Source organism: Oncorhynchus mykiss, chromosome 10 (genome assembly GCF_013265735.2).
Source record: "Oncorhynchus mykiss isolate Arlee chromosome 10, USDA_OmykA_1.1, whole genome shotgun sequence".
In the NCBI taxonomy this organism is placed as follows: Eukaryota; Metazoa; Chordata; class Actinopteri; order Salmoniformes; family Salmonidae; genus Oncorhynchus; species Oncorhynchus mykiss.
The window spans coordinates 81,719,979-81,747,336 of record NC_048574.1 but is presented as its reverse complement, the minus strand read 5'-3'; the positions used below and the strand labels follow the sequence as shown (position 1 = coordinate 81,747,336).

General features: G+C 48.2%; 1 protein-coding gene across 5 annotated transcripts; it reads right to left on the bottom strand.

Annotated features, from left to right (window-relative positions):
* Nucleotides 1-1,491: 1,491 nt before the first annotated feature.
* Nucleotides 1,492-26,107, bottom strand: LOC110514629 (maternal embryonic leucine zipper kinase). Of its 5 annotated transcripts, none has more exons than XM_036934196.1 (19): nt 25,996-26,107; nt 25,241-25,322; nt 24,497-24,582; nt 24,113-24,229; nt 23,561-23,704; nt 21,074-21,142; nt 20,181-20,285; nt 17,197-17,295; nt 15,419-15,487; nt 14,402-14,500; nt 12,013-12,099; nt 10,866-11,000; nt 10,516-10,602; nt 10,136-10,430; nt 7,123-7,228; nt 5,415-5,577; nt 4,024-4,127; nt 2,042-2,129; nt 1,492-1,811 (listed from the first exon to the last, which is right to left on the bottom strand). In XM_036934196.1, the coding sequence occupies exons 2-19, from the start codon at nt 25,296-25,298 to the stop codon at nt 1,722-1,724; spliced, it is 2,001 nt and encodes a 666-aa protein (XP_036790091.1). In that variant the 5' UTR covers nt 25,299-25,322; nt 25,996-26,107; the 3' UTR covers nt 1,492-1,721. The 5 variants fall into 5 exon arrangements, with proteins under 5 accessions (XP_036790091.1, XP_036790090.1, XP_036790092.1 ...); XM_036934195.1 differs by having other exon boundaries at nt 25,925-26,080; XM_036934197.1 differs by having other exon boundaries at nt 20,193-20,285; nt 25,925-26,080.
* Nucleotides 26,108-27,358: the final 1,251 nt, after the last annotated feature.

Genomic DNA, 27,358 nt, shown 5'->3' with positions numbered 1-27,358 from the left:
TACACAGTGAGTCCCATCTAGTGTAATATATATCTACACAGTGAGTCCCATCTAGTGTAATATGTTTTACACAGTGAGTCCCATCTAGTGTAATATATATCTACACAGTGAGTCCTATCTAGTTTAATATGTTTTAAACAGTGAGTCCCATCTAGTGTAATATATATCTACACAGTGAGTCCCATCTAGTGTAATATATATCTACACAGTGAGTCCCATCTAGTGTAATATATATCTACACAGTGAGTCCTATCTAGTGTAATATATATCTACACAGTGAGTCCTATCTAGTGTAATACTTCTACAATGATAGCAATCTGTATTGTCCATTTCAGAGCTGGAACCTCCGGGAGGGGTTTCTCTCCGGGAAAAGTCAACATGAACACAAACTCTCTACAAACTCCATTTATTTTGATCCTTTACAATTATTAACAATAAATCTTACGCAGACAGACAGATCATCTGACAAAAAAATAGAGTTAAAACAACAAGCTCTCCTATAAACGTAAAAGACATGATAGATAAACAAGTAAATATGGATCTTATTACTGGTGTATGTACAAACTAACAAACGTTGTATTAATGCTTTCAGTAAAACTGCTATTCTGTAAAGAATTAACGGTTTCAGTAAACTGTTATTCTGTGACGCTAAAAGGCTCTATGATATCGTAACACCTCGAAACTCCTTCCTGCTACTGAATCAGTGGGGGGGAGGGAATAAAACGTGACACCTCAAAACTCCTTCCTGCTACTGAATCAGTGGGGGGGAGGGAATAAAACGTGACACCTCAAAACTCCTTCCTGCTACTGAATCAGTGGGGGGGAGGGAATAAAACGCGACACCTCAAAACTCCTTCCTGCTACTGTATCAGTGGGGGGGAGGGAATCAAACGCGACACCTCAAAACTCCTTCCTGCTACTGAATCAGTGGGGGGAAGGAATAAAACGCGACACACTTTAAGGAAACATGTTTAAGGAGGAATGGAATGTCACCTGTAAAAGAGAGGAAGTGGTCATCTTATAAAACACGACACTGATCTCAGGTCAGTTTTCATGCAGATCCCCCCCCCCCCCCCCCCTCTACTAGTTAACTTATACTACACTGGTTAAGGTTGAGGAAATGGAGACTGTCCCTGGATCTGTGCTTCTGTCGACAGGCACTAGATCAGAAGGTGTCCAAACTCATTCCATGGAGGGCAGTCATCTGCTGGTTTTAGTTTTTAATATGTGTCAGTATGAAGTCCTAGACAACATGGTGAGGGGAGGTCCTAGACAACCAGGTGAGGGGAGGTCCTAGACAACCAGGTGAGGTCCTAGACAACCAGGTGAGGGGGAAGTCCTAGACAACCAGGTGAGGGGGAAGTCCTAGACAACCAGGTGAGGGGGAAGTCCTAGACAACCAGGTGAGGGGGAAGTCCTAGACAACCAGGTGAGGGGGAAGTCCTAGACAACCAGGTGAGGGGGAAGTCCTAGACAACCAGGTGAGGGGGAAGTCCTAGACAACCAGGTGAGGGGGAAGTCCTAGACAACCAGGTGAGGGGAGGTCCTAGACAACCAGGTGAGGGGAGGTCCTAACTAATCAGTGACCTTAATTCATCAATGAAGTACAAGGGAGGAGTGAACCTGCAGACACTCTGCCCAACATGGAATTAGTTAAGACACCGGCTTTAGGTGCTGGAACGTGGACAGGATGTGACATCATCAACAGGAAGTAGTGACGTCTAGATGCTGGACGTAGAGAGAATGTCCTCCACCAGGTGTTTGTAAACCCAGGAGTCTCCCTTCAGCCGCTGTCTCCTCACACACACCACCTACAACACACAGCATCAATCATCCATCAATAACCAACTAAAACAATCAATAATGTGATCCCTGCTGGGTGTCAGTAATCAATAACCTACAACACACATCACTAAACCAATAGGGTGGTCCACTGTGGCAGCAAGAGGCTGGTCAAAAAACCATCAATAACCTGATCAGTAGTAATCACTATGTACCTCAGTAACCATCAATAACCTGATCAGTAGTAATCACTATGTACCTCAGGTCTGTGCAGCAGACACACCTCCAGCTCAAACACCATGGTCACCTTCCCAAAGTCTCCCTGGGTGCGACACTTCAGAGTATAGCTGGGGAGGAGAGGACAGTCTGTTTAACGGGAACATTCTTGAGGGAGAAAGATGGAGAGACTGAAGACAAGCTGAGGGAGAGAAAGATGGAGAGACTGAAGAAAAGCTGAGGGAGAGAAAGATGGAGAGACTGAAGAAAAGCTGAGGGAGAGAAAGATGGAGAGACTGAAGAAAAGCTGAGGGAGAGAAAGATGGAGAGACAGAAGAAAAGCTGAGGGAGAGAAAGATGGAGACACTGAGAAGAAAAGCTGAGGGACAGAAAGATGGAGAGACTGAAGAAAAGCTGAGGGAGAGAAAGATGGAGAGACAGAAGAAAAGCTGAGGGAGAGAAAGATGGAGAGACAGAAGAAAAGCTGAGGGAGAGAAAGATGGAGAGACAGAAGAAAAGCTGAGGGAGAAAGATGGAGAGACTGAAGAAAAGCTGAGGGAGAAAGATGGAGAGACTGAAGAAAAGCTGAGGGAGAGAAAGATGGAGAGACTGAAGAAAAGCTGAGGGAGAGAAAGATGGAGAGACAGAAGAAAAGCTGAGGGAGAGAAAGATGGAGAGACTGGGAAGAAAAGCTGAGGGAGAGAAAGATGGAGAGACTGAAGAAAAGTTGAGGGAGAGAAAGATGGAGAGACTGAAGAAAAGCTGAGGGAGAGAAAGATGGAGAGACAGAAGAAAAGCTGAGGGAGAGAAAGATGGAGAGACTGGGAAGAAAAGCTGAGGGAGAGAAAGATGGAGAGACTGAAGAAAAGCTGAGGGAGAGAAAGATGGAGAGACAGAAGAAAAGCTGAGGGAGAAAGATGGAGAGACTGAAGAAAAGCTGAGGGAGAGAAAGATGGAGAGACAGAAGAAAAGCTGAGGGAGAAAGATGGAGAGACTGAAGAAAAGCTGAGGGAGAGAAAGATGGGACGACTGAAGAAAAGCTGAGGGAGAGAAAGATGGAGAGACTGAAGAAAAGCTGAGGGAGAGAAAGATGGAGAGACAGAAGAAAAGCTGAGGGAGAGAAAGATGGAGAGACTGGGAAGAAAAGCTGAGGGAGAGAAAGATGGAGAGACTGAAGAAAAGTTGAGGGAGAGAAAGATGGAGAGACTGGGAAGGAAAGATGGAGAGACTGGGGAGAAAAGCTGAGGGAGAGAAAGATGGAGTGAGAAGAAAAGCTGAGGGAGAGAAAGATGGAGAGACTGAAGAAAAGCTGAGGGAGAGAAAGATGGAGAGACTGGGGAGAAAAGCTGAGGGAGAAAGATGGAGAGACTGGGAAGAAAAGCTGAAGGAGAGAAAGATGGAGAGACTGAGAAGACAAGCTGAGGGAGAAAGATGGAGAGACTGGGAAGACAAGCTGAGGGAGAGAAAGATGGAGAGACTGGGAAGATGAGGAGGAAATATTGACTCGGTGAAAGAGGTATCACTACAAACCCTGGTTCGATTCCAGGCTGTATCACAACCGGCTGTGATTGGGAGCAGTGCACAACAGGCCCAGAAACGTCCGGTGTTGGCCGTCATTGTAAATAAGAATTTGTTCTTAACTGACTTGCCTAGTTAAACAAACGTTACATAATCTTCCTGAGGGAGGGGCCTAGCTTCTTGAGGGAGGGGCCTGGCTTCCTGAGGGAGGGGCCTAGCTTCCTGAGGGAGGGGCCTAGCTTCCTGAGGGAGGGGCCTAGCTTCCTGGGGGAGGGGCCTGTCTTCCTGGGGGAGGGGCCTGTCTTCCTGGGGGAGGGGCCTGTCTTCCTGGGGGAGGGGCCTGTCTTCCTGGGGGAGGGGCCTGGCTTCCTGAGGGAGGGGCCTGGCTTCCTGAGGGAGGGGCCTGGCTTCCTGAGGGAGGGGCCTGGCTTCCTGAGGGAGGGGCCTGGCTGGCACTCCTTCTCCACTGTCTCAGATCAGTGCCTAAAAAGTGTGTGCGGGCCTCACCCTTTCTGTGCGAAGTCGACGTGTTTCTCCGGTAGAATGGAGAGGATCTGGTTCAACACCTGGTCTGGGTTGGTCTGACTGGTCAACGTTACATTATACTGGGCCTGGAGAGGAGAGGAGAGAGTCAGTTTGAGTTTATGTAAGACTGAGTGATTGTACCTTGAACCTGTAGGGGGTGTCTATATATATGTACCTTGATCCTGTAGGGGGTGTCTATATTACCTTGATAATGTAGGGGGTGTCTATATATATATGTACCTTGATCCTATAGGGGGTGTCTATATATATGTACCTTGATCCTGTAGGGGGTGTCTATATTACCTTGATAATGTAGGGGGTGTCTATATATATATATGTACCTTGATAATGTAGGGGGTGTCTATATATATGTACCTTGATCCTGTAGGGGGTGTCTATATATATGTACCTTGATCATATAGGGGATGTCTATATATATGTACCTTGATCCTATAGGGGGTGTCTATATATATATATATATATATATATATGTACCTTGATCCTGTAGGGGGTGTCTATATATGTACCTTGATCCTGTAGGGGGTGTCTATATATATATATATATATATATATATATATACCTTGATCCTGTAGGGGGTGTCTATATATATGTACCTTGATCCTGTGTCTATTTGACCCTGTAGGGGGTGTCTATATGACCCTGTAGGGGGTGTCTATATGACCCTGTAGGGGGTGTCTATATGATCCTGTAGGGGGTGTCTATATGATCCTGTAGGGGGTGTCTATATGATCCTGTAGGGGGTGTCTATATGACCCTGTAGGGGGTGTCTATATGTAGATACCTGGATCCTATAGGGGGTGTCTATATGATCCTGTAGGGGGTGTCTATATATAGATACCTGGATCCTATAGGGGGTGTCTATATGACCCTGTAGGGGGTGTCTATATATAGGTACATGGATCCTATAGGGGCTGTCTATATGACCCTGTAGGGGGTGTCTATATGACCCTGTAGGGGGTGTCTATATATAGGTACCTGTATCCTATAGGGGCTGTCTATATGATCATGTAGGGGGTGTCTATATGACCCTGTAGGGGGTGTCTATATATAGGTACCTGTATCCTATAGGGGCTGTCTATATGATCCTGTAGGGGGTGTCTATATATAGGTACCTGTATCCTATAGGGGCTGTCTATATGATCCTGTAGGGGGTGTCTATATGATCCTGTAGGGGGTGTCTATATATCAGTACCTTGATCCTATAGGGGGTGTCTATATGATCCTGTAGGGGGTGTCTATATGATCCTGTAGGGGGTGTCTATATATCGGTACCTTGATCCTATAGGGGGTGTCTATATGATCCTGTAGAGGGTGTCTATATGATCCTGTAGGGGTGTCTATATATCGGTACCTTGATCCTGCGTGGTCTGTCCCGCAGCCCTCGTCTCTTACTGGGTGTGAGCAAGGTGATGACTTTATCCAGCCCTCTCTCCAGACTGCCGAAAACCTTCCCCCCCCTTCTCTTCTGGCTGCTGTCCCCCCGAGACGCCCCCGCCAGGTCTAACGACCGGGACCTAAGAGAAGGACGGACGGAGGGGGACAATGATCTCAAGACCAGTGGTTCTTTTTTTAAAATAATTTTCTCCCCAACTTCCTGATATCCAATTGGATGTTACGATCTTGTCTGATCGCTGCAACTCCCCCCCCAACGGACTCGGGAGAGGTCGAAGTTCGAGAGTCAAGCGTCCTCCCGAAAACATCACCTGTCAAGCCTCTCTAATTCTTAACATACTGCTCGGTTAGCCATGAATGCTGACTCGTTGTCGGTATTCATCAAGTCATCATCAGTAACCTTCTCTCTGGGCTGAAGGCCAGCATCTCCTTCTACCTTCTCTCTGGGCTGAAGGCCAGCATCTCCTTCCTCCATCATACCTTCTCTCTGGGCTGAAGGCCAGAATCTCCATCATACCTTCTCTCTGGGCTGAAGGACAGCATCTCCATCATACCTTCTCTCTGGGCTGAAGGCCAGCATCTCCATCATACCTTCTCTCTGGGCTGAAGGCCAGTATCTCCATCATACCTTCTCTCTTGGCTAAAGGCCAGCATCTCCATCATACCTTCTCTCTGGGCTGAAGGCCAGTATCTCCATCATACCTTCTCTCTGGGCTGAAGGCCAGTATCTCCTTCCTCCATCATACCTTCTCTCTGGGCTGAAGGCCAGAATCTCCATCATACCTTCTCTCTGGGCTGAAGGACAGCATCTCCATCATACCTTCTCTCTGGGCTGAAGGCCAGCATCTCCATCATACCTTCTCTCTGGGCTGAAGGCCAGCATCTCCATCATACCTTCTCTCTGGGCTGAAGGCCAGCATCTCCATCATACCTTCTCTCTGGGCTGAAGGCCAGCATCTCCATCATACCTTCTCTCTGGGCTGAAGGCCAGCATCTCCATCATACCTTCTCTCTGGGCTGAAGGCCAGTATCTCCATCATACCTTCTCTCTGGGCTGAAGGCCAGTATACCCATCATACCTTCTCTCTGGGCTGAAGGCCAGCATCTCCTTCTCTCTGGGCTGAAGGCCAGCATCTCCATCATACCTTCTCTCTGGGCTGAAGGCCAGCATCTCCATCATACCTTCTCTCTGGGCTGAAGGCCAGCATCTCCATCATACCTTCTCTCTGGGCTGAAGGCCAGCATCTCCATCATACCTTCTCTCTGGGCTGAAGGCCAGCATCTCCATCATACCTTCTCTCTGGGCTGAAGGCCAGCATCTCCATCATACCTTCTCTCTGGGCTGAAGGCCAGCATCTCCATCATACCTTCTCTCTGGGCTGAAAGCCAGCATCTCCATCATACCTTCTCTCTGGGCTGAAGGCCAGCATCTCCATCATACCTTCTATCTGGGCTGAAGGCCAGCTCTCCTTCCTCCATCATACCTTCTCTCTGGGCTGAAAGCCAGCATCTCCATCATACCTTCTCTCTGGGCTGAAGGCCAGCATCTCCATCATACCTTCTATCTGGGCTGAAGGCCAGCTCTCCTTCCTCCATCATACCTTCTCTCTGGGCTGAAGGCCAGTATCTCCTTCTCTCTGGGCTGAAGGCCAGCATCTCCATCATACCTTCTCTCTGGGCTGAAGGCCAGCATCTCCATCTCTTCTTCCTCCTTTCCTTCCACTCTCTCCCTCGGTCTCTTCCTCGACGGGTCCTTACAAGTACTGCCTCCTCCTGCAACACACACACACACGCACACACACATACACACGCACACACACATACACACGCACACACACACACACGGGAGAAGTGTGTAACACATGTCAGTACACACCACATGGGACAGAGAGCAGGGAAAGAGACAGCAACACCTGTCACAGTACACGCCCAGGGACACACACACCACACACAGACACACACACAGTACACGCCCAGGGACACACACACACACACACACAGAGTCCCTGGTGTGTTAGTCTGGACAGAGCTGTCAGCTGTAGCAGGAGGGGAGAGGTGGGTTATAAATTACACAGAGTGTGTGTGTGACATCCATATTATTAGTGAAAAACTGGTCATAGATATCTATATATCTACACCTATCTCTATCTCTCTATATCCATCTATCTATCTACACCAATATCTATCTATCTACACCAATATCTATCTATCTACACCTATCTCTATCTATCTACACCTATCTCTATCTACACCTATATCTATATATTTACACCTATATATATATATATATATCTACACCTATATCTATATATCTCTATATTCATCTATCTACACCAATATCTATATATCTACACCTATCTCTATCTCTCTATATCCATCTATCTACACCTATATATCTACACCTATCTCTCTATCTCTATATCCATCCATCTATCTCTCTCTCTATATCAATCTATATATATATATACACCTATATCTATCTATATACACCTATATCTATCTATATACATCTATCCATCTCTCTATATATACACACCTATATCTATCAATCTATATATATACACACCTATATCTATCTACCTACCTATCTATCTATATACACCTATATCTATCTATATATATCTATCCATCTCTCTCTATATATACACACCTATATCTATCAATCTATATATATATATATATATATATATACACACACACACCTATATCTATCTATCTATATATATACACCTATATCTATATCTCCATCTATCTCTATATATATATACACACCTATATCTATCTATCTATATCTCCATATCTCTATACACACAGAGATATATATATATATATATAAATATCTCTCTCTCTATATCTCTCTAGTCTGTATTATTTGTCAGAAGTAAAAGCCAGGATCCAGTGAAAGGCTGAGAGAGCAAGATACATTATAAACCAACCATCCTCATCATCTCTCTCATTGAAACGCAGAGGGCTAACAGCTAATAGCTAACAACATTAGCATTCCACTCATTCACAAATAACTGTTACGCCGTTAGCCACGCTAGTTAGCATTAGGCTAGCTATTATAAAACAAAAACATGGGGCACACCGTTGGGTCGACAGTGATCATAATTACACAGAGAGAGAGAGATAAATCAGATGAATGTGAGCGTCTTCGGCAAAAAGCTGTTGAAATGACTATTAACAGAATACAATTTACTTGCAAATGTGCCACTTCTGATTCTGAGTGGTGGTGGTGGGGGGGGTATATCCCTTTCAGAAACACACCGTATTGAGAGGTGATCGCTGGGATTAAAAGGCTGTGAGCCACAGAAACATCACCGTATTGAGAGGTGACCACTGGGATTAAAAGGCTGTGAGCCACAGAAACATTCCGTATTGAGAGGTGACCGCTGGGATTAAAAGGCTGTGAGCCACAGAAACACAGCGTATTGAGAGGTGACCGCTGGGATTAAAAGGCTGTGAGCCACAGAAACACACCGTATTGAGAGGTGACCGCTGGGATTAAAAGGCTGTGAGCCACAGAAACATTCCGTATTGAGAGGTGACCACTGGGATTAAAAGGCTGTGAGCCTCAGAAACATCACCGTATTGAGAGGTGACCACTGGGATTAAAAGGGCTGTGAGCCACAGAAACATCACCGTATTGAGAGGTGACCACTGGGATTAAAAGGCTGTGAGCCTCAGAAACATCACCGTATTGAGAGGTGACCACTGGGATTAAAAGGGCTGTGAGCCACAGAAACATCACCGTATTGAGAGGTGACCACTGGGATTAAAAGGCTGTGAGCCTCAGAAACATCACCGTATTGAGAGGTGACCACTGGGATTAAAAGGCTGTGAGCCACAGAAACATCACCGTATTGAGAGGTGACCGCTGGGATTAAAAAGGCTGTGAGCCACAGAAACATCACCGTATTGAGAGGTGACCACTGGGATTAAAAGGCTGTGAGCCTCAGAAACATCACCGTATTGAGAGGTGACCGCTGGGATTAAAAAGCTGTCTGCTAACTAGTGGTCTCTGACGTCGTTTAAGCATAGTTGTGGATTTAAAACATCCAATTGAGTTGTTGTTCTATTAAAAAAAATGAAATAAAGTGTGATTTGGAGAGAAACCCCCCTCCCCTCCCAAAAGAGAAAAAAGACTGAATTTGGGAAAAACTCAAACGGAATCAGGATGTATGTTTCTGTGTATTGTCTGTGTGTGTGTGTCTGTGTCTGTGTGTGTGAGTGTGTCTGTGTCTGTGTGTGAGTGTGTGAGTGTGTCTGTGTCTGAGTGTGTGTGTGTGTGAGTGTGTGTCTGTGTCTGTGAGTGTGTGTGTGTGTGTGTCTGTGTCTGTGTGTGTGTGTCTGTGTCTGTGAGTGTGTGTCTGTGAGTGTGTGTGTGAGTGTGTCTGTGTCTGTGTGTGAGTGTGTGTGTGTGTGAGTGTGTGTCTGTGTCTGTGAGTGTGTGTGTGTGTGTGTGTCTGTGTGTGTGTGTGTGAGTGTGTCTGTGTCTGTGTGTGAGTGTGTGTGTGTCTGTGAGTGTGTGTCTGTGTCTGTGAGTGTGTCTGTGTGTGTGTGTCTGTGTGTGTGTGTGTCTGTGTGTGTGTGTGTGAGTGTGTCTGTGTCTGTGTGTGAGTGTGTGTGTGTCTGTGAGTGTGTGTCTGTGTGTGTGTGTGTGTCTGTGTGTGATCTTACCTTGGGGTGTGTCAAGCTTGTTGCCAACCTTGTTGGTGTTATTATGGGTTGGTGTAGTCAAGAACCTCTTATTGGACTGAGTTGCCTTCCTATTGGCTACTGGGGATCGGGGGGCGGGCAAAGCAAATATATCTGCATCCTTATTGGCCACGGCAACGTTCTCTTTGTTTTCATTGGTCCGTTCCCGGCATTGGTCCCGCCTCTCCTGGTGACGGTGCGCGTTTGGCTCCCTCTCCGGAGTGGGGGCGTGTTTAGTCTGATCCCGCCTCTTTTCAGCTGACGGACAGGTCGCTCTCTTTAGGAAGACCGAAACAAGAATGTTGATAACAAGAGAGACAGAGACAGAAACAGACAGAGAGAGAGAGAGATGACCCCCTGACCTCTTGCTGGGGTGTGAGTGGAACCCAGGGCAGGTCGTCGTCATAGCAACGGTCCTCAGCATCATCATCATCATCGAAGAGTAGAGTCTTCTTAGACAGGAGGGAGATCGAGAGAAGAGGAAGGAAGAGAAAAGGAATAAATATGTTTATTCACTTTTCAAGGCAACGGAGGAGAGATGAAGGAGAGGGAGGGAGGGAGAGAGACGAGGGGGAGAGGGAGAGAGAGAGAGAGAGAGAGAGAGGGAGAGAGAGAGACGAGGGGGAGAGAGACGAGGGGGAGAGAGACGAGGGGGAGAGAGAGAGAGAGGGACAGAGAGGGACAGAGAAGAGAGGTAGCAGTAGATTCTGACCTGTACTCCCAGGCGTTGAGGTGAACAGGACATGACATCACAGACAGGAAGTTGAGGCCTGATCCGGACAGGTTTCCCTCTCTGTTTCTTAGAGAGCAGCAACAGGTAGGTGGCAGTGGTCTGGTCGTACTTCCACTGTACACACACACACACACACACACACACACACACACACACAGTGTGAATATATAGAAAAATAAATCAATTTTTTTTGGTTACTACATGATTCCATATGTGTTATTTCATAGTGTTGATGTCTTCACGATTATGTAGAAAATAGTAGAAATAAAGAAAAAACCTGGAAAGAGTAGGTGTTATTTTGGCTGGTCGTGTGTGTGTGTGTGTGTGTGTGTGTGTGTGTGTGTGTGTGTGTGTGTGTTATATCTCCATCTATCTATAGAAAACATATATCTACACACACACAGACGTCTGATGAATGAATGTATAAACTAAACTGTCAGTGTTCATTCAAATCGGCGGTGTTATACTGCCATCTACTGGCGAAACCCGTCAACACCACACACACACACACACACACACACACACGATGATATACACAGTGTCTCCACCTGTATTCTGCTTCTACATTGTTGGCACCAGTGGGGGAAAAAAAGATGTAATTTAAAAATATATACATCAATCTTTTTCTGCCGAGACGAGCTTTTAAAATGGATAGTCCCTCGTTGACTCAATGACTGGAAGTCTATGTTTATTTTTTTACATTTTATTTATCTGTTATTTCACCAGGTAAGTTGACTGAGAACAACGTTCTCATTTGCAGCAACGACCTGGGAAATAGTTACAGGGGAGAGGAGGAGGGGGATGAATGAGCCAATTGTAAACTGGGGATTATTAGGTGACCGTGATGGTTTGAGGGCCGGATTGGGAATTTAGCCAGGACACCGGGGTTAACACCCCCTACTCTTACGATAAGTGCCATGGGATCTTTAATGACCTCAGAGACCCGTTTAACGTCCCATCTGAAAGACGGCACCCTACACAGGGCAACGTCCCCAATCACTGCCCTGGGGCATTGGGATATTTTTTTTAGACCAGAGGAAAGAGTGCCTCCTACTGGCCCTCCAACACCCCTTCCAGCAGCATCTGGTCTCACCAAAACTGATGAATAAAATACAGCCCCACACACCTCATTGACCAGCTGTAGGGTGCTCTGTCTGGAGATCTTCAGGCTGACGGACATCTCAGTGATGCAGTCCTCATCTATATAACCCAACTAGAGGAGAGAGAGCGAGAGGGGGGAGAGGGGAGAGAGAGGGGGGAGAGAGAGGAGAGAGGGGGGGGGAGAGGGAGGAGAGAGAGAGGAGGGAGAGGGAGGAGAGAGAGAGGAGGGAGAGGGAGAGAGGGAGAGGGGGGAGATGGGGGAGAGAGAGAGGGGGGAGAGGGAGGAGAGAGAGGGGGGAGAGGTGGAGAGGGAGAGGTGGAGACGGAGGAGAGAGAGGTGGAGAGGGGGGAGAGGGAGGAGAGAGAGGGGGGAGAGGTGGAGAGGGAGAGAGAGAGGTGGAGAGGGGGGAGAGGGAGGAGAGAGAGAGGGAGGAGAGAGAGAGGGAGGAGAGAGAGAGAGAGAGGGGGGGGAGGGAGGAGAGAGAGGGGGAGAGGGGGGAGAGGGAGGAGAGAGAGGGGGGAGAGGGAGGAGAGAGAGGTGGAGAGGGGGAGAGGGAGGAGAGAGAGAGGGAGGAAAGAGAGAGGGAGGAGAGAGAGAGAGAGGGGGGGGGGGGAGGAGAGAGAGGGGGAGAGGGGGGAGAGGGAGGAGAGAGAGGGGGGAGAGGGAGGAGAGAGAGGTGGAGAGGGGGAGAGGGAGGAGAGAGAGAGGGAGGAAAGAGAGAGGGAGGAGAGAGAGAGAGAGAGGGGGGGGGGGGGAGGAGAGAGAGGGGGAGAGAGAGAGAGGGAGGAGAGACAGAGACAGAGAGATACACAGATTAATGTAGGAACTGTCTGTCTGTGAAGAGTCATTAAATTAAACGTTGGTTATTTTACTATTTTTATTTTATTACGTAAAATAAATAATAAAACCCAAATAATTTCTCAGGGTTCAATAATTTGAATTCTATTTTATTCAGTTTTTTTCTGAGCTCAATGTGCAGATTCTCTAGAGATAAATCAGATCCAGACTGAACTGTGCAACTAGGGAGTTGTAGTTTCTCTAGAGATAAATCAGATCCAGCCTGAACTGTGTGATGTAGTAGGGAGTTGTAGTTTCTCTAGAGATAAATCAGATCCAGCCTGAACTGTGTGATGTAGTAGGGAGTTGTAGTTTCTCTAGAGATAAATCAGATCCAGCCTGAACTGTGTGATGTAGTAGGGAGTTGTAGTTTCCTTTAAAGATAAATCAGATCCAGCCTGAACTGTGTGATGTAGTAGGGAGTTGTAGTTTCTCTAGAGATAAATCAGACCCAGACTGAACTGTGCAACTAGGGAGTTGTAGTTTCTCTAGAGATAAATCAGATCCAGCCTGAACTGTGTGATGTAGTAGGGAGTTGTAGTTTCTCTAGACATAAATCAGATCCAGCCTGAACTGTGCAACTAGGGAGTTGTAGTTTCTCTAGACATAAATCAGATCCAGCCTGAACTGTGTGATGTAGTAGGGAGTTGTAGTTTCCAACGGACCAATAGTCTACATAGTGTATAGTGCAGAAAACGTGGTAATTAACTACAATGACCATAATCCATTGCGCGCCTCCTTGTACCGGTCCGCGGCAGACACAGAGAGTAGAACGTACGATCAAGAGATCCACATCTATCAAGACAACTAGAGGTGTCGACCTTAACGAGATGGCAACCAGCACAGGTGTAACACATCCTGACTAACGAGTTGACACCAAACGGTATCGCCCTACGTGCTAACGAGCTATACGTGCTAACGAGCTATACGTGCTAACGAGCCCTACGTGCTAACGAGCTATACGTGCTAACGAGCTATACGTGCTAACGAGCCCTACGTGCTAACGAGCTATACGTGCTAACGAGCTATACGTGCTAACGAGCCATACGTGCTAACGAGCCCTACGTGCTAACGAGCTATACGTGCTAACGAGCTATACCTGCTAACGAGCTATACGTGCTAACGAGCTATACGTGCTAACGAGCCCTACGTGCTAACGAGCTATACGTGCTAACGAGCCCTACGTGCTAACGAGCCCTACGTGCTAAAGTCCAACCTCAAAACGTACAAGGAAAAACAAAAAACTGTAACAAGGCGTGTTTGGGGGTTCTTAGAGGTGCTGTTGGGGGTTCTTAGAGGTGCTGTTGGGGGTTCTTAGAGGTGCTGTTGGGGGTTCTTAGAGGAGCGTTTGGGGGTTCTTATAGGAGGGTTTGGGGGTTCTTAGAGGAGCGTTTGGGGGTTCTTAGAGGAGCGTTTGGGGGTTCTTAGAGGTGCTGTTGGGGGTTCTTAGAGGAGCGTTCGGGGGTTCTTAGAGGAGCGTTCGGGGGTTCTTAGAGGCGCGTTCGGGGGTTCTTAGAGGAGCGTTGGGGGGTTCTTAGGTGTACGTGTGTGTGTTCAGGTGTGTGTGCGTTCTTACAGGTTGCTTGCTGTGCCACTCTACAGGGCTGCCATAGCCAGACATCGTCCAGGGATGGTCTAGGAGTTGTCTGATGGTCACACGATGCTTAGGATCCACCTACACACACACAATTAATAACTCCTACTATACCAAACCTGATGTCACACAATCATTAATATCAATAACTCATCATTAATATCAATAACTCCTACTATACAAACCAATCAATAACTCCTACTATACAAACCAATCAATAACTCCTACTATACAAACCAATCAATAACTCCTACTATACCAAACCAATCAATAACTCCTACTATACAAACCAATCAATAACTCCTACTATACCAAACCAATCAATAATTCCTACTATACAAACCAATCAATAACTCCTACTATACAAACCAATCAATAACTCCTACTATACCAAACCAATCAATAACTCCTACTATACAAACCAATCAATAACTCCTACTATACCAAACCAATCAATAACTCCTACTATACAAACCAATCAATAACTCCTACTATACCAAACCAATCAATAACTCCTACTATACAAACCAATCAATAACTCCTACTATACAAACCAATCAATAACTCCTACTATACCAAACCAATCAATAACTCCTAGTATACAAACCAATCAATAACTCCTACTATACCAAACCAATCAATAACTCCTACTATACAAACCAATCAATAACTCCTACTATACAAACCAATCAATAACTCCTACTATACAAACCAATCAATAACTCCTACTATACAAACCAATCAATAACTCCTACTATACAAACCAATCAATAATTCCTACTATACAAACCAATCAATAACTCCTACTATACCAAACCAATCAATAACTCCTACTATACCAAACCAATCAATAACCTGATCATACGTCAAAATCAAAGAGCAAGAGGAGGTGTGTGTGTGTGCGTGTGTGTGTGTGTGTGTGTGTGTGTGTGTGTGTGTGTGTGTGTGTGTGTGTGTGTGTGTGTGTGTGTGTGTGTGTGTGTGTGTGTGTGTGTGTACCTGCATCATCTGGTTGAGTAGCAGGATGCTCCCAGGAGACAGCCAATGAGGGTTGTTGTAACTACCTCTCTAGAACAGTAAAACACGTAGGTTAGTTTACACCAGAGGCTTTGAATCTGGCTTTTATACACTCACAAATGGAGAAAACCAACTGTCACGGTTGAACCCTTTCCTCCAGAGAAAACCAACTGTCACGGTTGAACCCTTTCCTCCAGAGAAAACCAACTGTCACGGTTGAACCCTTTCCTCCAGAGAAAACCAACTGTCACGGTTGAACCCTTTCCTCCAGAGAAAACCAACTGTCACGGTTGAACCCTTTCCTCCAGAGAAAACCAACTGTCACGGTTGAACCCTTTCCTCCAGAGAAAACCAACTGCCACGGTTGAACCCTTTCCTCCAGAGAAAACCAACTGTCACGGTTGAACCCTATCCTCCAGAGAAAACCAACTGTCACGGTTGAACCCTTTCCTCCAGAGAAAACCAACTGTCACGGTTGAACCCTTTCCTCCAGAGAAAACCAACTGTCACGGTTGAACCCTTTCCTCCAGAGAAAACCAACTGTCACGGTTGAACCCTTTCCTCCAGAGAAAACCAACTGTCACGGTTGAACCCTTTCCTCCAGAGAAAACCAACTGTCACGGTTGAACCCTTTCCTCCAGAGAAAACCAACTGTCACGGTTGAACCCTTTCCTCCAGAGAAAACCAACTGTCACGGTTGAACCCTTTCCTCCAGAGAAAACCAACTGTCACGGTTGAACCCTTTCCTCCAGAGAAAACCAACTGCCACGGTTGAACCCTTTCCTCCAGAGAAAACCAACTGTCACGGTTGAACCCTATCCTCCAGAGAAAACCAACTGTCACGGTTGAACCCTTTCCTCCAGAGAAAACCAACTGTCACGGTTGAACCCTTTCCTCCAGAGAAAACCAACTGTCACGGTTGAACCCTTTCCTCCAGAGAAAACCAACTGTCACGGTTGAACCCTTTCCTCCAGAGAAAACCAACTGTCACGGTTGAACCCTTTCCTCCAGAGAAAACCAACTGTCACGGTTGAACCCTTTCCTCCAGAGAAAACCAACTGTCACGGTTGAACCCTTTCCTCCAGAGAAAACCAACTGCCACGGTTGAACCCTTTCCTCCAGAGAAAACCAACTGTCACAGTTGAACCCTTTCCTCCAGAGAAAACCAACTGTCACGGTTGAACCCTTTCCTCCAGAGAAAACCAACTGTCACGGTTGAACCCTTTCCTCCAGAGAAAACCAACTGCCACGGTTGAACCCTTTCCTCCAGAGAAAACCAACTGTCACGGTTGAACGCCTTTCCTCCAGAGAAAACCAACTGTCACGGTTGAACCCTTTCCTCCAGAGAAAACCAACTGTCACGGTTGAACCCTTTCCTCCAGAGAAAACCAACTGTCACGGTTGAACGCCTTTCCTCCAGAGAAACAGTTCTGAACTATATTAGTGGCACTAAATGGTTTATCTTCTACCGTGTCAGAAATAGCTGTCCTATTTCTAAAACTACTAGCTGGCTGAACCATTTGTGAAACAACCATGTTCTGTCACGTTACCTTGGACACCTGGCTAACAACCATGTTCTGTCACGTTACCTTGGATACCTGGCTAACAACAATGTTCTGTCACGTTACCTTGGATACCTAGCTAACAACCATGTTCTGTCACGTTACCTTGGATACCTGGCTAACAACCATGTTCTGTCACGTTACCTTGGATACCTGGCTAGCCACCCTGTAACTTGACCAATACAGACAGTATCTTACGGTGATTTTCCTGTAGAGGACCATACAGTTGTCGTCATCAAAGGGTAGATATCCACAGAGCAGAGCAAACAGCAGTACCCCCATACTCCACACATCAGCCTGGTAACACAACACACACACACACACACACACACACACACACACACACACACACACACACACAAAACACACATTATATATCCACACAGCAGTACCCCCATACTCCACACATCAGCCTGGTAACACAACACACATTATATATCCACACAGCAGCACCCCCATACTCCACACAGCAGCCTGGTAACACAACACACATTATATATCCACACAGCAGCACCCCCATACTCCACACAGCAGCCTGGTAACACAACACACACATTATATATCCACACATCAGCCTGGTAACACAACACACATTATATATCCACACAGCAGCACCCCCATACTCCACACAGCAGCCTGGTAACACAACACACACATTATATATCCACACATCAGCCTGGTAACACAACACACATTATATATCCACACAGCAGCACCCCCATACTCCACACAGCAGCCTGGTAACACAACACACATTATATATCCACACATCAGCCTGGTAACACAACACACATTATATATCCACACAGCAGCCTGGTAACACAACACACATTATATATCCACACAGCAGTACCCCCATACTCCACACAGCAGCCTGGTAACACAACACACATTATATATCCACACATCAGCCTGGTAACACAACACACATTATATATCCACACAGCAGCACCCCCATACTCCACACATCAGCCTGGTAACACAACACACACATTATATAGCCACACATCAGCCTGGTAACACAACACACATTATATATCCACACAGCAGCACCCCCATACTCCACACAGCAGCCTGGTAACACAACACACATTATATATCCACACAGCAGCCTGGTAACACAACACACATTATATATCCACACAGCAGCCTGGTAACACAACACACATTATATATCCACACATCAGCACCCCCATACTCCACACAGCAGCCTGGTAACACAACACACATTATATATCCACACAGCAGCCTGGTAACACAACACACATTATATATCCACACATCAGCCTGGTAACACAACACACATTATATATCCACACATCAGCCTGGTAACACAACACACATTATATATCCACACAGCAGTACCCCCATACTCCACACAGCAGCCTGGTAACACAACACACATTATATATCCACACATCAGCCTGGTAACACAACACACATTATATATCCACACAGCAGCACCCCCATACTCCACACATCAGCCTGGTAACACAACACACACATTATATAGCCACACATCAGCCTGGTAACACAACACACATTATATATCCACACAGCAGCACCCCCATACTCCACACAGCAGCCTGGTAACACAACACACATTATATATCCACACAGCAGCCTGGTAACACAACACACATTATATATCCACACAGCAGCCTGGTAACACAACACACATTATATATCCACACAGCAGTACCCCCATACTCCACACAGCAGCCTGGTAACACAACACACATTATATATCCACACAGCAGCCTGGTAACACAACACACATTATATATCCACACAGCAGTACCCCCATACTCAACACATCAGCCTGGTAACACAACACACATTATATATCCACACATCAGCACCCCCATACTCCACACAGCAGCCTGGTAACACAACACACATTATATATCCACACAGCAGCCTGGTAACACAACACACATTATATATCCACACAGCAGTACCCCCATACTCCACACATCAGCCTGGTAACACAACACACATTATATATCCACACATCAGCCTGGTAACACAACACACATTATATATCCACACAGCAGCACCCCCATACTCCACACATCAGCCTGGTAACACAACACACACATTATATAGCCACACATCAGCCTGGTAACACAACACACATTATATATCCACACAGCAGCACCCCCATACTCCACACAGCAGCCTGGTAACACAACACACATTATATATCCACACAGCAGCACCCCCATACTCCACACATCAGCCTGGTAACACAACACACATTATATATCCACACATCAGCCTGGTAACACAACACAACACACACACACACATTATATATCCACACAGCAGCCTGGTAACACAACACACATTATATATCCACACAGCAGCCTGGTAACACAACACACATTATATATCCACACATCAGCCTGGTAACACAACACACATTATATATCCACACAGCAGCACCCCCATACTCCACACAGCAGCCTGGTAACACAACACACATTATATATCCACACATCAGCCTGGTAACACAACACACATTATATATCCACACAGCAGCACCCCCATACTCCACACAGCGGCCTGGTAACACAACACACATTATATATCCACACATCAGCCTGGTAACACAACACACATTATATATCCACACAGCAGCACCCCCATACTCCACACAGCGGCCTGGTAACACAACACACATTATATATCCACACAGCAGCCTGGTAACACAACACACATTATATATCCACACAGCAGCCTGGTAACACAACACACATTATATATCCACACATCAGCCTGGTAACACAACACACACACACATTATATATCCACACAGCAGCCTGGTAACACAACACAACACACACACATTATATATCCACACAGCAGCACCCCCATACTCCACACAGCAGCACCCCCATACTCCACACAGCAGCACCCCCATACTCCACACAGCAGCCTGGTAACACAACACACACACACACATTATATATCCACACAGCAGCACCCCCATACTCCACACAGCAGCCTGGTAACACAACACACATTATATATCCACACAGCAGCACCCCCATACTCCACACAGCAGCCTGGTAACACAACACACACACACACACATTATATACCCACACAGCAGCACCCCCATACTCCACACATCACTCATTATATTCACACAGCCAGACATATTAAATTCCTCCCACCGGGTGTCTCACCTCCGAGCCGATGTAGGCTTTCCCCTGGATGAGTTCAGGAGCAGCGTAGGCTGGACTTCCACAACAGGTCATCAGCTCATATCCCAGACCCCCCTATAAAGACAGACTGATTAGACTGGACCACAACAGGTCATCAACTCATATCCCAGACCCCCCTATAAAGACAGGCTGATTAGACTGGACCACAACAGGTCATCAACTCATATCCCAGACCCCCCTATAAAGACAGGCTGATTAGACTGGACCACAACAGGTCATCAACTCATATCCCAGACGCCCCTATAAAGACAGACTGATTAGACTGGACCACAACAGGTCATCAACTCATATCCCAGACACCCCTATAAAGACAGACTGATTAGACTGGACCACAACAGGTCATGAACTCATATCCCAGACCCCCCTATAAAGACTGTTATTAGACTGGACCACAACAGGTCATCAACTCATATCCCAGACCCCCCTACAAAGACAGACTGATTAGACTGGACCACAACAGGTCATCAACTCATATCCCAGACCCCCCTATAAAGACTGTTATTAGACTGGACCACAACAGGTCATTAACTCATATCCCAGACCCCCCTATAAAGACTGTTATTAGACTGGACCACAACAGGTCATTAACTCATATCCCAGACCCCCCTATAAAGACAGACTGATTAGACTGGACCACAACAGGTCATTAACTCATATCCCAGACCCCCCTATAAAGACAGAATGATTAGGCTGGACCACAACAGGTCATTAACCCCCTCTATAAACACAGTGATTAAGGAGGACTTAGCACACAGAACACATAAATCAAATCTATATTATTTATAGACAATGACCACTAAGCCTTGACACATATCACCGAGACAACAGGACAGTGTGGTTACCTTTGGTTTGGCACAGAGACCAAAGTCGATCAGTTTCAGGTTGTGGTCTTCATCTATCAACAGGTTCTCCTGAGGGAGGAGAGAGAGGAGAGAGGAGAGAGAGAAAGAGAGAGAGAGGAGAGATGAGGAGAGAGGGAGAGAGAAGGGGGAGGGGAGAGAGAGGGAGAGAGAAGGGGGGTGGAGAGAGAGGGAGAGGGGAGAGAGAAGAGAGAGAGGGAGAGGGGAGAGAAGGAGAGGGAGAGGGGAGAGAAGGAGAGAGAAGGGGAGAGAAGGGGGAGAGGGAGAGGGGAGAGAGAGGAGAGAGAGGGGAGAGGAGAGAGAGAGAGAGAAGAGGGGGAGGAGAGAGAAGAGGGGGGGCAGAGAGAGGGGGGGGCAGAGAGAGAGGGGGGGCAGAGAGAGGGGGAGCAGAGAGGGGGGGGGGCAGAGAGAGGGGGGGGGCAGAGAGAGGGGGGGGCAGAGAGAGAGGGGGGGCAGAGAGAGAGGGGGGGCAGAGAGAGGGGGAGCAGAGAGGGGGGGGGGCAGAGAGAGGGGGGGGGCAGAGAGAGAGGGGGGGCAGAGAGAGGGGGAGCAGAGAGGGGGGGGCAGAGAGAGGGGGGGGGCAGAGAGAGGGGGGGGGGCAGAGAGAGGGGGGGGGCAGAGAGAGGGGGAGCAGAGAGGGGGGGGGCAGAGAGAGGGGGGGGGCAGAGAGAGGGGGGGGGCAGAGAGAGGGGGGGGGGCAGAGAGAGGGGGAGCAGAGAGGGGGGGGGCAGAGAGAGGGGGGGGCAGAGAGAGGGGGGGGGGCAGAGAGAGGGGGGGGCAGAGAGAGGGGGAGCAGAGAGGGGGGGGGGCAGAGAGAGGGGGGGGGCAGAGAGAGGGGGGGGGGCAGAGAGAGGGGGGGGGCAGAGAGAGGGGGGGGGGCAGAGAGAGGGGGGGGGCAGAGAGAGGGGGGGGCAGAGAGAGGGGGGGGGCAGAGAGAGGGGGGGGGCAGAGAGAGGGGGGGGGCAGAGAGAGGGGGGGGGCAGAGAGAGGGGGGGGGCAGAGAGAGGGGGGGGGCAGAGAGAGGGGGGGGGGCAGAGAGAGGGGGGGGGGGCAGAGAGAGGGGGGGGCAGAGAGAGGGGGAGCAGAGAGGGGGGGGGCAGAGAGAGGGGGGGGGCAGAGAGAGGGGGGGGGGCAGAGAGAGGGGGGGGGCAGAGAGAGGGGGGGGGGGGCAGAGAGAGGGGGGGGGCAGAGAGAGGGGGGGGCAGAGAGAGGGGGGGGGCAGAGAGAGGGGGGGGGGCAGAGAGAGGGGGGGGGGCAGAGAGAGGGGGGGGGCAGAGAGAGGGGGGGGGGCAGAGAGAGGGGGGGGGCAGAGAGAGGGGGGGGGGCAGAGAGAGGGGGGGGGCAGAGAGAGGGGGGGGGGCAGAGAGAGGGGGGGGGGCAGAGAGAGGGGGGGGGGCAGAGAGAGGGGGGGGGCAGAGAGAGGGGGGGGGGCAGAGAGAGGGGGGGGGGCAGAGAGAGGGGGGGGGGCAGAGAGAGGGGGGGGGGCAGAGAGAGGGGGGGGGCAGAGAGAGGGGGGGGGCAGAGAGAGGGGGGGGGGCAGAGAGAGGGGGGGGGGCAGAGAGAGGGGGGGGGCAGAGAGAGGAGGGGGCAGAGAGAGGAGGGGGCAGAGAGAGGAGGGGGCAGAGAGAGAGGGGGGGGGCAGAGAGAGGGGGGGGGCAGAGAGAGAGGGGGGGGCAGAGAGAGGGGGGGGGCAGAGAGAGAGGGGGGGGGCAGAGAGAGGAGGGGGCAGAGAGAGAGGGGGGGGGCAGAGAGAGGGGGGGGGCAGAGAGAGAGGGGGGGGGCAGAGAGAGGGGGGGGGGGGCAGAGAGAGGGGGGGGGGCAGAGAGAGGGGGGGGGGCAGAGAGAGAGGGGGGGGGCAGAGAGAGGGGGGGGGGGGCAGAGAGAGGGGGGGGGGCAGAGAGAGAGGGGGGGGGCAGAGAGAGGGGGGGGGGGGCAGAGAGAGGCATTAACAGTAGCTCTATACATGTATTACATATATACCACGTAATTGAACCAATAAAGTTTAATAGCAGTGTCTTACAACAACTGCATTCAGCACCATCACCACTAGTGGGTAGTTCAGACACCCACACAGACACCCACACAAACACCCACACAGACACCCACCCACACAGACACCCACACAACCACACCCACACAAACATCCACACAGAAAACCACACCCACACACCCACCCACACAAACACCCACACAGACAACCACACCCACACAGACACCCACACACCCAACCCTGGTTACCTACCGGTTTGAGGTCTCTGTGGGCGTATCCCTGGTTACCTACCGGTTTGAGGTCTCTGTGGGCGTATCCCTGGTTACCTACCGGTTTGAGGTCTCTGTGGGCTGGTTACCTACCGGTTTGAGGTCTCTGTGGGCGTGTCCCTGGTTACCTACCGGTTTGAGGTCTCTGTGGGCATATCCCTGGTTACCTACCGGTTTGAGGTCTCTGTGGGCGTATCCCTGGTTACCTACCGGTTTGAGGTCTCTGTGGGCGTACCCCTGGCTGTGGACGTAGGCCAGAGCTGAGACGATCTGTCTGAAGAACACTCTGGTCTCCTCTTCAGACAGACGGTCCTTAGCAACGATGTAGTCAAACAGCTCTCCTCCAGGACAATACTGGAGAAGAAGACGGGGCAGAGAGAGAGGTTCATATTGGGGCCGGTCTGTCTGATGTGTGGGTTCTACCTCCAGGACAATACTGGAGAAGAAGACGGGGCAGAGAGAGAGGTTCATATTGGGGCCGGTCTGTCTGATGTGTGGGTTCTACCTCCAGGACAATACTGGAGAAGAAGAGGGGGAGAGAGAGGTTCATATTGGGGCCGGTCTGTCTGATGTGTGGGTCCTACCTCCAGGATCATGTATATCTTGGTATTAGTCTCTATAACATGGTACAGTCTACAGAGTCTATAACATGGTACAGTCTACAGACATGCTGACGTGGGTCCTACCTCCAGGATCATGTATATCTTGGTATTAGTCTCGATAACATGGTACAGTCTACAGACATGCTGACGTGGGTCCTACCTCCAAGATCATGTATATCTTGGTATTAGTCTCTATAACATGGTACAGTCTACAGACATGCTGATGGCTCAGACTCTTCATGGCCTCTATCTCCACCTTCACACGAGGAAGGTCCTCCTGCACAGAAGAAGAAAAAAGGAAGTATTTTTCTTTAACAAGCCATTTACATTAGATTAAAACCATCACAGTAAAAACACACTAAATATTAGAGACTTAGATGAGAGAGAGAGACAAAGAGAGAGAGAGAGGAAGGGAAAGAGAGAGAGAGAGAGACAGAGAGGGGAAGGGAAAGAGAGAGAGAGACAGAGAGAGAGAGACAGAGAGAGAGGGAGGAAGGGAAAGAGAGATATGCAAGAGAGAGCAATATGAGAGAGAGAGACTCACCCCCAGTTCCTTCTTCTCCATGATTTTAATGGCCACCTTCTCTCCCGTCAGGATGTGGCGACCCAGCTTGACCTTAGCAAAGCCTCCTGTAGCACACAACACACACCCAGCAGAATAGCAGGTCAGATGAGAGACCACCCACCCACCCACCGATCAGAACGGATAACACACCCACCGATCAGAACGGATAACACACACCCCCACCCACCGATCAGAACGGATAACACACACCCCCACCCACCGATCAGAACGGATAACACACACCCCCACCCACCGATCAGAACGGATAACACAGACCCACCGATCAGAACGGATAACACACACACCGATCAGAACGGATAACACACCCCCACACACTGATCAGAACGGATAACACACCCCCACACACTGATCAGAACGGATAACACACACCCACCGATCAGAACGGATAACACACACCCTCACCCACCGATCAGAACGGATAACACCCACCCACCGATCAGAACGGATAACACCCACCCACCGATCAGAACGAATAACACACACCCACCGATCAGAACGGATAACACCCACCCACCGATCAGAACGAATAACACACACCCACCGATCAGAACGAATAACACACCCCCACCGATCAGAACGGATAACACACCCCCACCCACCGATCAGAACGGATAACACACACCCACCGATCAGAACGGATAACACACACACATTCCTGGTGGCTCATGTGTCGGTACAGACGGTTGTGTTGAAGTGTCTCACCCGAGCCGATGGTCTCGTAGACTTCATAGTACTTGAGGAGTTCCGCCGCGCTGTCCATCTCGCCGAAAACACAACCTTCCAGCTGCGATGAACAAAACACACAGCGACATTGAGCTGAAAGGCTCCAGAAGGTTAGTTCCTGATAGGTGGCTACTGCTGGCTAAAATAACATCCCATCCCAACCAGACCTGCCTGTCTTAGCTAGCTTGCTAACGTTAGCTGCCGGTCAACTGACAAGGTTGCAAGTTCAAACCCCCGAGCTGACAAGGTACAAATCTGTCGTTCTGCCCCCTGAACAAGGCAGTTAACCCACTGTTCCTAGGCCGTCATTGAAAATAAGATTTTGTTATTAACTGACTTGCCTCGTTAAATAAAGGTAAAATAAATAAAGAACAACCTTCGGTCTCCTTTGAAATAGTCGATAAGCTCATGTTAACTTAAAAATCTAAACGTTTCAACGCACAAGATGACAAAAGAAGAACATAATTACACTTCTAACATATAAACAAATACGGTAGTAAGCTGTGACTTATCAATTCAAACCAGCGAGCAACATTATTACGTCGGTTAATTCACTGACTTGCGGGTTGCCCCAAGTTCGCTAATGTTTCGCCTAGCTAGGCTAACGATACTTTTGTACAGTTTGGCTAACTAAGTTATCCTATGCTGAAGCGTCGAACCTACCTTAAATACACAACTTGGATATAGTGAGGAAAGCAAAAAAAAAAGTAATCACGAATGTGTGAAATATATACTTAGTATTTGTAATATACAGCCCTCTCGCTCAGTGATGTCCTGTTGTCGAAGTTTGAATTCCCCACTACAGTGACGACATGTCCTACTTCCGGTGTCTGCATCCAACGTATCCACTTCCTCCCTCTATCGTTGAGTAATGGCACTGCATCTATAAAATTGATTATTTAATGTAATTTTTTATTTAACCTTTATATAATTAGGAAAGTAATTTTAAGAACAAATTCTTATTTACAATGACGGCCTACCTCGTCAATGCATGTATCGTTCAGTATTGACACTGCAGCTATAAAACAGATTCTACACTATAAGTCCCTAACTACAGGATCTAGGATCAGATCATTCTAGCCCACAATCCTAACTTTAAAAGGGCCAATCAGCGGTTGAAACCATAACAAAGCAACTCCACGCCACTGTTTCGGTAAAAAAAGCTGAAGATTGGGACGGGAGAAATGTAATCACTCTCAAATTCACAGACGAAGAAGCTATGGATGCAAGGACTGACCATTCATAACATGCTAGATTTAAAGGTAGACACAGCGAAATGACGTTGTCACGTGCATAACCTGGGCAGCCGCTAGTGGGCTTTATGGTTCTCCACTATCCTCTGGGCTTGATGGTTCTCCACTATCCTCTGGGCTTGATGGTTCTGTGTGTGTGTGTGTGTGTGTGTGTGTGTGTGTGTGTGTGTGTGTGTGTAACGTGTCCTCTGGGAGTCGGGGAAGCAAATACAGGAAGTGAATCATCGAAAAATGATTGTGTGTTTTTCTGTTGGACCTTTATGTTATTTGTACTATTACATTGTTATTGATGACTGAAACTTAGTAGGTGTGTGTGTGTGTGTGTGTGTGTATCTGTGTGTGTGTGTGTGTGTGTGTGTGTGTGTGTGTGTGTGTCTGTGTGTGTGTGTGTGTGTGTGTGTGTCTGTGTGTGTGTGTGTGTGTGTGTGTGTGTGTGTGTGTGTGTGTGTGTGTGTGTGTGTGTGTGTGTGTGTGTGTGTGTGTGTGTGTGTGTGTGTGTGTGTGTGTTATTGATGACTGCGTCGTGGGGTTTAGAGTTATAGCAAGAAAGGTATTTTACTGCACATTAAAAACGGGAAACTTGATGTGTGTGTGTGTGTGTGTGTGTTGTAAGTTATTTCAGGGTCCCTCAATGCTCGTAACTGACCACATGTTTTGGTGCGCACACACACACACACACACACACACACACACACACACACACACACACACACACACACACACACACACCACACCACACCACACCACACCACACCACACCACACCACACACACACACACACACACACACACACACACACACACACACACACACACAATCCAACATGGCTTGTATGAAGCTGTTA